This window comes from Clarias gariepinus, chromosome 2, assembly GCF_024256425.1.
Source record: "Clarias gariepinus isolate MV-2021 ecotype Netherlands chromosome 2, CGAR_prim_01v2, whole genome shotgun sequence".
In the NCBI taxonomy this organism is placed as follows: Eukaryota; Metazoa; Chordata; class Actinopteri; order Siluriformes; family Clariidae; genus Clarias; species Clarias gariepinus.
The window spans coordinates 31,570,538-31,584,761 of record NC_071101.1 but is presented as its reverse complement, the minus strand read 5'-3'; the positions used below and the strand labels follow the sequence as shown (position 1 = coordinate 31,584,761).

Genomic DNA, 14,224 nt, shown 5'->3' with positions numbered 1-14,224 from the left:
AGTGGTTAGCATTGTCGCCTTGCACCTCCAGGGTCCGGGTTCGATTCCCGGGTGTGCTTTGTGGGTTTGCTCCGGGTACTCCGGTTTCCTCCCACAGTCCAAAGATATGCAGTTTAGGCCAATTGGCATTCCCAAATTGTGTGTGTGTGTAGTGTGTGTGCCCTGCGATGAATTGGCACCCTGTCTAGGGTGTACCCTGCCTTGTGCCCTAAGCCTCCTGGGATAGGCTCCAGGTCCCTGCAACCCTAAATACAGGATAAAGCAGTATAGAAGATGAGTGAGTGAAGGCAAGTGATGTTTGTAAGTCAGAGACTACCTGTATTTTGCTTCAAAGAAGCCAAATCTTGTATTTGTAATTTAGTCTTGAGGGACAGTTTTTCAGGCTTGCAGAAGGATTTTTTTTATAGACTTAAAACTAGTATTTTTATACCCTATCTAACAGAGAAAGTATTAAAAAGAATAATGTTCAATTACTTACAGAAGCCAAACCAATTTTTAATCCTTTTGGTCAAACCTATTTCAATTAAACAGAAAGAAAAAAACAGGTTAAATGTTTATGTCCTTTGAACATGTTGTGAAATAAGGAAAGCACAGTTTACACACCCATGGTTATGTCACAGATTTTAAGAATGAGACAGCAAAATGTAGCTGTCTTATTTTACAAACAAGCATGCTACTTCCTAGATTACTGGATTGATAAATGGTACTAATTAAAACAAAATTCCTTTATAATGTATATTTAAGCTCATTAGGTTTTTATTCATTACACTGAGCTTGTAAACTGACCAATATCCATGTTGTGTCAAGTACCGTTCAATTACAGTTCAGCTGCATTTGGCCGGAGTTGTGAATGGGAACTTCTAGATGGGAACAAATGCAACTGAACATATTTATTGTACAGTACTTACAAAATGACACCTATTAGATCAGTTTTCATTTAGATCTGATACAAGTGATAAATATGATAAAATGTTCTTTTTAATATCTTAATTGTCATTATTATATTTTTTTAATGAGACTGTCAGTAAAACATTACATTTTACTTTTGTCACACAAAAAATACATAAATAAAAATAAGCATGTTAAAAAACATTTATTGCAAAAGCAAAATAATACGTGTTCGTTTTCATGTAGTTCTGGTACAAGTGATAGAACATGGTAATTGATGGCATTTGGCTCTTCCTGCCCTAGTATTTTTTCTATAAGGACATTAATACCCGGTTTCTCAATTTGGACTATGCAAACCTTTTCTACATTATATTTATTTATACATTTTATTATTATCCATTACAATGATCACTATAAAATAATAAATGTCACAGGAAAATCCCACTATCTTTAACACATCAGCGATAAAAATCCAATATTCAAACTGACATTTATAGTTATATTTAACTTTACATAAAGTTAGAACAAAAGAGATTATGCAAACTTACTCTTTTTTAAGTAGCTTGGTTTAGCTAAATGAAGAGAAAAAGGGGGGAAAACATTGTGTTAAAAATAAGAGATACATTTATATGAGGGGTGTGCAAGGCAAACCAATACTTGAGATGTAATTTTTAGTGGATGAAAGCTTAAAGCCGATTTACGGAAGACTTTTATCCACAGTACAGTGATAAGGCTCTTAGCTGCAGTAAAACATTTTTTGTTTAAAATTATGCCAGCTGAGGTGGCTCAAGACCGACTGCAGCTGTTCCTGCGACATTCAGCGAGTTAAATTTTTGATGCTTGAAAATCAACAGATAACATGTTGCCAATTTGCAGAAAAGATGCATCTGTCAGTGGGAACTGTTCACACAATCATTCTGAAACACAGTGGTAACGTGCTAGCCACTATCATCTGGAGATCACAAGTTCTATTCTAACACAATGCTACAGCTATCATAGCGGCATTCAGTTAGGGCAGTGGTAGCTTAGTGGGTTAAGGCTCTGGGTTAACGATTGGGGGTCCCACATGTACCAAGCTGCCACTGTTGGGTCCTTAAGGCCCTTAACCTTCTCTACTCCAGGGGCACCATATGTACTGTAGTTGACATTATTTTATTAGACTGTCAGTAAAACATTTAATTTTACTTTTGTCACAAAAAAATACAAAAATTAAAATAAGCATATTTGAAAAAAAAATTGTAAAAGCAATTTGATACCTGTTAGATTCGTTTTTACAAGTAATAGAACATGGAAATTAATGCCATTTAGGTCTTTCTGCTCTAGCGTTTTCTCCTTAAGGACCTTAACATTACTTAGCTTGTACGCAAGCAAAATACCCTGTTTCTCTTATATATATATATATATATATATATATATATATATATATATATATATATATATATATATATATAATGTTTCATTACTATCCATTAGAATAGTCACTAGCCAAATTAAAATAATAAATGTCACAGGAAAATCCTACCATGTTGCATTATTAACACATCAGAGATAAAAAAAAATCAAACATTAATTTATCATTCATACACATTTATTGTTATATTTAACTTTACATCAAGTTAGAACAAAAGAGAACTTACCCTTTGTTAAGAAGGATCCGGCTAAATACAGAGTAAATGGGGGGGGGGGGAGGGGTTAATAATAAGGAATATGCTTATATGAGTGGTGTGCAAGTCAAACTAATACTTGAGATGAAATTTCTTATAAATGAATTGTAAAACAATTGTTAAGCAAGCTTAACAAATCAGAGTAAAAAATATATAGGCAAATGAACAAACAAACAAAGCAACCCAAGATTTTTAAGCCATAAGTGTGGAACACTCTGCGATGGGCTTAATCCACAAACTTGACTGCAATTAAGCATGCATTACAAACAAAAAAACTGAAGACAAAGCACATTTGAAGAACAAGCAGGAAATGAAGACCACTGCAGTTAAAACCTGGTAGTACCAACAGCAAAATACTGTATAACTCTACATTCGGTGATGTCTATAGATTTTAAACTTTCTGCAGTCTCAGTTCATAAGGCAAATATTAGCTGTGTAAAGATTGGATCCGACTGATTGTTTATTGTTAGAATAAATATATTCTTTCCGTGCTTGTTTGCCCCATGTGGAGGTAACATTGGATGACATGACGTGTTTCACAAAGGGAAATTTTGCTTCCACTTCTGATCATTCAACTTTGTGAGAACAATTCTGCCATAAGAGTTAACTTCAGGCTTTCATCCACTGAATGTCTGGCTAAGGAAGCAGCACTGATTGCGCCATTTCATGCCATTTCACACACAGTAAAACAACCAACCAATCATAGATGAGACAAAAGATGAGTCACACGCCAGCCAGATCAGCCAAGCACATCCAGGTCATGATTTCACCTAAGAATTTAAAAAAGTTCCGCCTCCCTATTACCTCCGAGCACCTGTAACCCATCAGCAATCCACCTCTGCCTTTAAAAGGAAGCTTAGAATTTAATTCTACCTCGCCTGTTTATCAACTTCGAACTTGAATCGTGCATTTGGATTTCATCTCCCTCGCTGCTGGATAACTGTTACCGACCCTGCATGTCTCTTCAAACTCGACTCGCACTTTTTTTTCCGCAACCTGTGTGCGCTTGTAAGCACTTCCGCGAATATCGTACTAAAGTGTTTTCGCCGATGCGCTCAGGCATTCATTCTCTGATGGATTCTCGCTCCAAACATCGGGTGCACACACTAGTCAAAGATTCATGCTCTTTTGGAAATCCCCTTTCATGCTCTGCTTCTGGGGTCGTGGAGATCCCCACACGTCATCGACCCGCCTTCTCTCTCATCACAGGGGATTCCACCCATTCATCCTGCTCACTCACACGCACAGCCTCTCACTTTTTTGCTCATGCCGTGCCTGCATGGTAGAACTCCTTTGTGCCTTTCCTTTAATAAAGCTGTTTGTCTGCAATTAGGTTCACTTCCATTCAGTCATGCCCCTGACAGTATACTTCGGCCATGATGGACCCAGCGGACTTGGATCAGTTAAGGCAGTTGCTTTCACAACAGAGTGCGATGCTGGGCTCTCGCCAACAAAACATCCAGCAGGTGAACCAGACTCTTTCCTCCATTACCACTCAACTTCAGCAACTCCTAGATAACCCTATCCCAGCTCGAGTGTACACCTCACATCATGAACGCTGGCTCCCAAACCCACAACCGTACAACGGGGAACGTCTCGGGGTACTTTGCCTTATCCCTGTTCCCTGAAAAGGCGGAAACGAGATGCTGCGTGAAAACGCTATGGGAACATATTTTCGTGTTGCCGGTTGTGAAGCATGTGTGTATCAAACACGCCAAATTTTGGCTTATATTACCTCGGTCAGGTGACGTCATCTGATGAGACGCACCTGCAGGTTATAAATAGGAGTAAACTCGGAAACATTCCTCTGATCGATTTTGTCTGAACGGACGTCCGGTCACGTAGGCAGTGTGGCATTGGAGCGGAGCATCTCGTTCCTGCCTTTTCAGGGAACAGGGTTACAGCAAAGTAACCCGAGACGTTCCCTTTCAAAGGCTACACTCGATGCTGCGTGAAAACGCTTTGGGAACGAGAATACCAAGGCTGCCACACTGCCAGTGTCTGGACCCCAAGGTTGTTTAGCGTGTGCACACAAAGGCCGAGGAGGTCTCAGAACTATATCTGGGAGGCTGACTCGAGGTCCGGTGAGCCCGGAGTAGCATAAACATCCAGACTATAAAATCTAACAAATGTGTGCGGAAAGGACAACCTGCCGCATCACACACTTGCTGCAGGGGAATACCTCTTGCCAGCGCAATATATGAGGCGATCCCCCTGGTTAAATGAGCCCTAATTCCCTCACCCAGTGTGACAAGGTCTGTGTAGTGGCGACCGCCCCCCGGTTGCAGCCCCATAACATATAAAAAGCTGCTCTGACTCACGCCACTGGCTGGTGCGGCGTAAATCTGAAGAGCACGTACTGGACACAGTAAGTGAAGTCTCTCCTGCTCCGAAGCTGTAAAAGGCAGAGGACAGAAAGCTTCAAGAACAACAGGGTGCATGGTTGAGAATGGAACTTTCAGAAGGTAGTTCCGTGAGGATGCAAAATGGCCTTGACTAGCCCAGGGGCGAAGTCCAGGCAGGATTGGGGATACTGACAAGGCGTGCAAATCTCCAATCCTCTTAAGAGAGGTAATGGCCATAAGAAAAACCATCTTAACACTAGAAGCGCCGAGCAGCGGTCATTTGACCGCAAGGGGGTAAAAAAAAAAAATACTTCACACTCGATCAAATTCCAGGACCCTCCTTTCATGACTTTTCCTAGTTCTGTGAGCTTAATTACCCTGTATGCTTACATTTTCAAAATCGCACCAGTAAAAGCCAGTATAAAGCTATTTTGCTCTTATTTACGTGAAATCGCTGACAGCTGCGCGCCGGTCATATATATATATATATATATATATATATATATATATATATATACGGTCGCATACATACAGTATATATATATATATATCCGTGAAATATTGACAATTCGCCATTCATTCTGGCGTTGATAATCAGCGATATTTTATAAGGAGATTTAGAGGATTTAGCTTTACTTTATTTTATAATGTTTGAATAAATCAGATCTACCACAACAGATAATAAACTATGCTATGTCATAACAGAAGCAAACACCACGATTATGCCTTGTTTCGTTCGACATGAATGTGGTTCACTTTGCCGCGGTGTATTATAAACCTGCGGAATGTTTCACTGTTTATGCCCACATAAGATTCATGTAATAAAAGCGAGTGAAATGTGGAAGTGGCCACTCAATGAGAACTAAACCAAAGATTTCGGTAATTACACTGAGTGTATAGTGACACTAAACAGCTGAACAACTTTATCGTTTACCTCTGAGAAAAAAAACTGTATTTTGTTTGTTTATATTTAGAATTTTTATAACAGTACAAGCAGACATACACCTCCCCTGAGCCCTCGGTAAACATCCAATCACCGTCGGTATGCAAATGAGTCAAGACGTAGCCTAACGTGGTGTCGTGTCGGATTTCAGCGGTCACGGAGAGGAAAGACTTTAAAGCAGTTGCAGCGTTTTTAGTTACAACAAGCACAGCGATGAGTCCACGTTGTTTCACTGGTTATGACATAGTGACACTAAACAGCTGAACAACTTCACTTTTTCGAGAAAAAAAGCTGTATTTTGTTTGTTCATATGTAGAATTGAATAAATAAATGAATAACACCTTCATATCCCCTCTCAAGAGAGTGCCATAGTCTATTGTTAGTTTTAATGATTTGGCTGAAACTAATTATCACTACATAAGTACCCCAGCACCCTCAAATATATGTGTTCACATGTTAATATATTCCTAAAATTTATGTATAAAAAAAGCGGCCACAGAGTGGACCAGTTTATATATTAATCTTAATATTAGTTTATATATTAATCTAAGCTTGAACTTATCAGCATTGTTTCGTTCAGATTCTGCTTCAGTGTGTTTCTTAATCTTTCCCCACATTTTTGTGTCAAACTATTATACACACACACACACACACACACACACATAAAATCGGTATTACTTGACCCTGAAGTTTAGTTTAGCACACAAAAAACAGAAACATCCTTTCTGGTAAATCAACTGCATATGTGTTTTATTTACAGCAATTCTTTAAAATACAAGGTAAACACGAGGAAGATTACAAAATGAAAAAACAAACAGTGTCTACTTTATAAACAGCTTAGTATACTGTGCGTCGAGATGCTGAAATCTCTTGCATGTTGCTCCTATATTTTGTGCTTCCATTCCAAGTGAAGAGATATTTGACCGACAGCCTAGAAACAAAAGAACTGTAGGTGTGTTCACATTGGCCTCGATTACACACACTATATATATATATATATATATATATATATATAGTGGCGTGGGTGGGGTTTGAGAGACAACCATCATGCTTTGCGGGAGGGGTTATGATGTGTTCACAGGAGGTTATGATGTGTTGGGGAAAGGTGTTTGGGGTAGTGGCTTCGGCCAGGTTGTGTGTGTGTGTGTTAGATGTCTGTTTTAGTAACTGTGAATGTGGGGTGTTATTGACTGTGAAATGTGCTGTTTTGTGCTGGTGCTCAATAAAGTACTCCCAGCCATTTGCATTGGGCAGCCAGGAAGCTCACTCGTCTCTCCAAGTTCCTTCTTAGCGGGAAAAACGCTACATTTGGTGTCAGAAGTGGGATGGAGAGTAACGGGTCATTCTGAAACACAGTGGTAACGTGCTAGCCACTATCATCTGGAGATCACAAGTTCTATTCTAACACAATGCTACAGCTATCATAGCGGCATTCAGTTAGGGCAGTGGTAGCTTAGTGGGTTAAGGCTCTGGGTTAACGATTGGGGGTCCCACATGTACCAAGCTGCCACTGTTGGGTCCTTAAGGCCCTTAACCTTCTCTACTCCAGGGGCACCATATGTACTGTAGTTGACATTATTTTATTAGACTGTCAGTAAAACATTTAATTTTACTTTTGTCACAAAAAAATACAAAAATTAAAATAAGCATATTTGAAAAAAAAATTGTAAAAGCAATTTGATACCTGTTAGATTCGTTTTTACAAGTAATAGAACATGGAAATTAATGCCATTTAGGTCTTTCTGCTCTAGCGTTTTCTCCTTAAGGACCTTAACATTACTTAGCTTGTACGCAGGCAAAATACCCTGTTTCTCTTATATATATATATATATATATATATATATATATATATATATATATATATATATAATGTTTCATTACTATCCATTAGAATAGTCACTAGCCAAATTAAAATAATAAATGTCACAGGAAAATCCTACCATGTTGCATTATTAACACATCAGAGATAAAAAAAAATCAAACATTAATTTATCATTCATACACATTTATTGTTATATTTAACTTTACATCAAGTTAGAACAAAAGAGAACTTACCCTTTGTTAAGAAGGATCCGGCTAAATACAGAGTAAATGGGGGGGGGGGGAGGGGTTAATAATAAGGAATATGCTTATATGAGTGGTGTGCAAGTCAAACTAATACTTGAGATGAAATTTCTTATAAATGAATTGTAAAACAATTGTTAAGCAAGCTTAACAAATCAGAGTAAAAAATATATAGGCAAATGAACAAACAAACAAAGCAACCCAAGATTTTTAAGCCATAAGTGTGGAACACTCTGCGATGGGCTTAATCCACAAACTTGACTGCAATTAAGCATGCATTACAAACAAAAAATTGAAGACAAAGCACATTTGAAGAACAAGCAGAAAATGAAGACCACTGCAGTTAAAACCTGGTAGTACCAACAGCAAAATACTGTATAACTCTGCATTCGGTGATGTCTATAGATTTTAAACTTTCTGCAGTCTCAGTTCATTAGGCAAATATTAGCTGTGTAAAGATTGGATCCGACTGATTGTTTATTGTTAGAATAAATATATTCTTTCCGTGCTTGTTTGCCCCATGTGGAGGTAACATTGGATGACATGACGTGTTTCACAAAGGGAAATTTTGCTTCCACTTCTGATCATTCAACTTTGTGAGAACAATTCTGCCATAAGAGTTAACTTCAGGCTTTCATCCACTGAATGTCTGGCTAAGGAAGCAGCACTGATTGCGCCATTTCATGCCATTTCACACACAGTAAAACAACCAACCAATCATAGATGAGACAAAAGATGAGTCACACGCCAGCCAGATCAGCCAAGCACATCCAGGTCATGATTTCACCTAAGAATTTAAAAAAGTTCCGCCTCCCTATTACCTCCGAGCACCTGTAACCCATCAGCAATCCACCTCTGCCTTTAAAAGGAAGCTTAGAATTTAATTCTACCTCGCCTGTTTATCAACTTCGAACTTGAATCGTGCATTTGGATTTCATCTCCCTCGCTGCTGGATAACTGTTACCGACCCTGCATGTCTCTTCAAACTCGACTCGCACTTTTTTTTCCGCAACCTGTGTGCGCTTGTAAGCACTTCCGCGAATATCGTACTAAAGTGTTTTCGCCGATGCGCTCAGGCATTCATTCTCTGATGGATTCTCGCTCCAAACATCGGGTGCACACACTAGTCAAAGATTCATGCTCTTTTGGAAATCCCCTTTCATGCTCTGCTTCTGGGGTCGTGGAGATCCCCACACGTCATCGACCCGCCTTCTCTCTCATCACAGGGGATTCCACCCATTCATCCTGCTCACTCACACGCACAGCCTCTCACTTTTTTGCTCATGCCGTGCCTGCATGGTAGAACTCCTTTGTGCCTTTCCTTTAATAAAGCTGTTTGTCTGCAATTAGGTTCACTTCCATTCAGTCATGCCCCTGACAGTATACTTCGGCCATGATGGACCCAGCGGACTTGGATCAGTTAAGGCAGTTGCTTTCACAACAGAGTGCGATGCTGGGCTCTCGCCAACAAAACATCCAGCAGGTGAACCAGACTCTTTCCTCCATTACCACTCAACTTCAGCAACTCCTAGATAACCCTATCCCAGCTCGAGTGTACACCTCACATCATGAACGCTGGCTCCCAAACCCACAACCGTACAACGGGGAACGTCTCGGGGTACTTTGCCTTATCCCTGTTCCCTGAAAAGGCGGAAACGAGATGCTGCGTGAAAACGCTATGGGAACATATTTTCGTGTTGCCGGTTGTGAAGCATGTGTGTATCAAACACGCCAAATTTTGGCTTATATTACCTCGGTCAGGTGACGTCATCTGATGAGACGCACCTGCAGGTTATAAATAGGAGTAAACTCGGAAACATTCCTCTGATCGATTTTGTCTGAACGGACGTCCGGTCACGTAGGCAGTGTGGCATTGGAGCGGAGCATCTCGTTCCTGCCTTTTCAGGGAACAGGGTTACAGCAAAGTAACCCGAGACGTTCCCTTTCAAAGGCTACACTCGATGCTGCGTGAAAACGCTTTGGGAACGAGAATACCAAGGCTGCCACACTGCCAGTGTCTGGACCCCAAGGTTGTTTAGCGTGTGCACACAAAGGCCGAGGAGGTCTCAGAACTATATCTGGGAGGCTGACTCGAGGTCCGGTGAGCCCGGAGTAGCATAAACATCCAGACTATAAAATCTAACAAATGTGTGCGGAAAGGACAACCTGCCGCATCACACACTTGCTGCAGGGGAATACCTCTTGCCAGCGCAATATATGAGGCGATCCCCCTGGTTAAATGAGCCCTAATTCCCTCACCCAGTGTGACAAGGTCTGTGTAGTGGCGACCGCCCCCCGGTTGCAGCCCCATAACATATAAAAAGCTGCTCTGACTCACGCCACTGGCTGGTGCGGCGTAAATCTGAAGAGCACGTACTGGACACAGTAAGTGAAGTCTCTCCTGCTCCGAAGCTGTAAAAGGCAGAGGACAGAAAGCTTCAAGAACAACAGGGTGCATGGTTGAGAATGGAACTTTCAGAAGGTAGTTCCGTGAGGATGCAAAATGGCCTTGACTAGCCCAGGGGCGAAGTCCAGGCAGGATTGGGGATACTGACAAGGCGTGCAAATCTCCAATCCTCTTAAGAGAGGTAATGGCCATAAGAAAAACCATCTTAACACTAGAAGCGCCGAGCAGCGGTCATTTGACCGCAAGGGGGTAAAAAAAAAAAATACTTCACACTCGATCAAATTCCAGGACCCTCCTTTCATGACTTTTCCTAGTTCTGTGAGCTTAATTACCCTGTATGCTTACATTTTCAAAATCGCACCAGTAAAAGCCAGTATAAAGCTATTTTGCTCTTATTTACGTGAAATCGCTGACAGCTGCGCGCCGGTCATATATATATATATATATATATATATATATATATACGGTCGCATACATACAGTATATATATATATATATCCGTGAAATATTGACAATTCGCCATTCATTCTGGCGTTGATAATCAGCGATATTTTATAAGGAGATTTAGAGGATTTAGCTTTACTTTATTTTATAATGTTTGAATAAATCAGATCTACCACAACAGATAATAAACTATGCTATGTCATAACAGAAGCAAACACCACGATTATGCCTTGTTTCGTTCGACATGAATGTGGTTCACTTTGCCGCGGTGTATTATAAACCTGCGGAATGTTTCACTGTTTATGCCCACATAAGATTCATGTAATAAAAGCGAGTGAAATGTGGAAGTGGCCACTCAATGAGAACTAAACCAAAGATTTCGGTAATTACACTGAGTGTATAGTGACACTAAACAGCTGAACAACTTTATCGTTTACCTCTGAGAAAAAAAACTGTATTTTGTTTGTTTATATTTAGAATTTTTATAACAGTACAAGCAGACATACACCTCCCCTGAGCCCTCGGTAAACATCCAATCACCGTCGGTATGCAAATGAGTCAAGACGTAGCCTAACGTGGTGTCGTGTCGGATTTCAGCGGTCACGGAGAGGAAAGACTTTAAAGCAGTTGCAGCGTTTTTAGTTACAACAAGCACAGCGATGAGTCCACGTTGTTTCACTGGTTATGACATAGTGACACTAAACAGCTGAACAACTTCACTTTTTCGAGAAAAAAAGCTGTATTTTGTTTGTTCATATGTAGAATTGAATAAATAAATGAATAACACCTTCATATCCCCTCTCAAGAGAGTGCCATAGTCTATTGTTAGTTTTAATGATTTGGCTGAAACTAATTATCACTACATAAGTACCCCAGCACCCTCAAATATATGTGTTCACATGTTAATATATTCCTAAAATTTATGTATAAAAAAAGCGGCCACAGAGTGGACCAGTTTATATATTAATCTTAATATTAGTTTATATATTAATCTAAGCTTGAACTTATCAGCATTGTTTCGTTCAGATTCTGCTTCAGTGTGTTTCTTAATCTTTCCCCACATTTTTGTGTCAAACTATTATACACACACACACACACACACACACACATAAAATCGGTATTACTTGACCCTGAAGTTTAGTTTAGCACACAAAAAACAGAAACATCCTTTCTGGTAAATCAACTGCATATGTGTTTTACAGCAATTCTTTAAAATACAAGGTAAACACGAGGAAGATTACAAAATGAAAAAACAAACAGTGTCTACTTTATAAACAGCTTAGTATACTGTGCGTCGAGATGCTGAAATCTCTTGCATGTTGCTCCTATATTTTGTGCTTCCATTCCAAGTGAAGAGATATTTGACCGACAGCCTAGAAACAAAAGAACTGTAGGTGTGTTCACATTGGCCTCGATTACACACACTATATATATATATATATATATATATATATATAGTGGCGTGGGTGGGGTTTGAGAGACAACCATCATGCTTTGCGGGAGGGGTTATGATGTGTTCACAGGGGGTTATGATGTGTTGGGGAAAGGTGTTTGGGGTAGTGGCTTCGGCCAGGTTGTGTGTGTGTGTGTTAGATGTCTGTTTTAGTAACTGTGAATGTGGGGTGTTATTGACTGTGAAATGTGCTGTTTTGTGCTGGTGCTCAATAAAGTACTCCCAGCCATTTGCATTGGGCAGCCAGGAAGCTCACTCATCTCTCCAAGTTCCTTCTTAGCGGGAAAAACGCTACATTTGGTGTCAGAAGTGGGATGGAGAGTAACGGGTTAGAGCGCACCCTGGAGCAAGCTACAGCTCCGTGCGCCGTCAGCCGGCGAGGCAACCTGCAGCTGCACCTGCCGTCCTACAACGGGGCTGTCGAGCCCCACGCATTCATCGCCCAGGTGGAGCTAGCCGCTGACTGCGCGGGCTGGTCCCCGGCGGAAACAGCCATCCGGGCGGCTCGAAGCAGGAGGGCGAAGCACTCCGGGCGTTGGAAGACCTCCGGCCTGATGAGCGGAAGGACTGGGCGAAGTTGCAGGAGTCGCTCCACTTCCGGTTTGGCGCGAATGACCGTAACGAGGCCGCATGCGAGGAGCTGGCAACCCGCGTGCGGAGCGCCTCCGAGCCACTAGGGGCGTTCGCCATGGACCTAAGATCTCTCGCATGCCCTCCTCTCGCGGCACCGGCTTCCCTGTTTGAGGCGCTGCGCAAAGCCGAGCGCGCAGAGCCCATCATGGCAGACCACCACGGCGAAAGAGCCGAGCGTTTTCCCGTGGCTCGGGGCCGCTCGGTAGGTGAACCTAGCCGGGGACAGGGCTACCCGTCGTGGCTAGGCCTCGACTCAGCCTCCGAGATTCCGCGACCACGCCGAGGCCAGGGACTGACGGACTACCGCTGCAACGTTCTCAGGCCTGAGGACAACGTACCCCAGCAGCCGTTAAAACTAGCCGAGGAGAAGCCGCCTCCTACAGCCGTCTTTGTTTCCCCAACTGCCGGGTTCAACTTCCGGTCAGGACGCGTAGGAAATCGCGCGGGTGTCTACGTGAACTGTCGCCTGGACAACGTTTCGCTACGGGCGCTCGTGGACACTGGCTCTACGGTTTCGCTGCTGCGCTGGGGAGTATTAGAACAAGGCGAGCGCGGTTGTATGCTGCCGGACCCGGCTTTGAGCATTCGCACCGTATCGGGGAGTTATTCGAAGATACGGGCCTGTCGCACAGTGCTAATACAAGTAGGTGCAGTCATTCTTTCCCATCCATTCTTTGTGGCAGATGATTGTATCTTGGGTTTAGACATTTTGGAAAGGTGGGGTGCGGTACTGAATACAATTTTACCGTTCAGCACCGAGCGGGAAAACTGCATGCTAACGCCGATGCTTTATCCCGCCGGCCGTGCAGCAAAGAGCGTTGTCGGCACTGCGAGCGGGTTGAAGAGCGCGTGGGTGATCGCGACATCGAACACTCTCCGACCCCCGTGAAGCAGAACGTTCTCCCTGCGCAGTCCTCCGGAGCCTCCGTCGGTAATCAGCCGTCCGATCCGGTGTGCAGCCGAGTTATCGCGTCGCGTAAACCATCGCCTGTAGCCGTTTCGCCGGTGCCACAGATGGACTGTGATCAGCTAATTGCCGAGCAGGAGAAGGATCCGGCGCTGCAGCGGGTACTGGGGTGGGTTAACGCGGGCCAGAGACCGGATTACGCCGCGGTTGCTCACCTGGGGCCCGAGGAAAAAGCTCTCCACTCGCAGTTCAACCGACTAGTGTTGCGGGGAGGTTTACTCTACCGCCACTGGGAACGGCCGTGCGGCGCTAGCGAATCTTTTCAGCTGCTGGTGCCGCGGAATCTGCGGTCACGAGTGTTGGGAATGGTACACGGGCATGCGGGTGCGGGACACTTCGGATTCACTAAAACGCTGCGGCGGTTGCGCGCTTGCTTCTACTGGCCGGGCTGCCACACGGATAGTGAACTCTTTGTG

The 14,224-nt window shown here is 42.5% G+C and overlaps 1 protein-coding gene across 2 annotated transcripts in view; it reads right to left on the bottom strand.

Annotated features, from left to right (window-relative positions):
* The window catches only part of LOC128505468 (von Willebrand factor A domain-containing protein 5A-like), a 119,070-nt gene that overhangs the window by 27,492 nt on the left and 77,354 nt on the right, over positions 1 to 14,224 (bottom strand). The window contains exons 16-18 of one of the 2 annotated variants that reach the window (XM_053475909.1): positions 7,896 to 7,916; positions 1,437 to 1,460; positions 479 to 514 (exon numbers count right to left, since the gene is read on the bottom strand). The exons of the other annotated variant lie outside the window; for it this stretch is intronic. Coding sequence (XP_053331884.1) covers positions 479 to 514; positions 1,437 to 1,460; positions 7,896 to 7,916 — 81 coding nt within the window. The remainder of the gene's footprint in view (positions 1 to 478; positions 515 to 1,436; positions 1,461 to 7,895; positions 7,917 to 14,224) is intronic. 2 annotated transcript variants of the gene reach the window in all.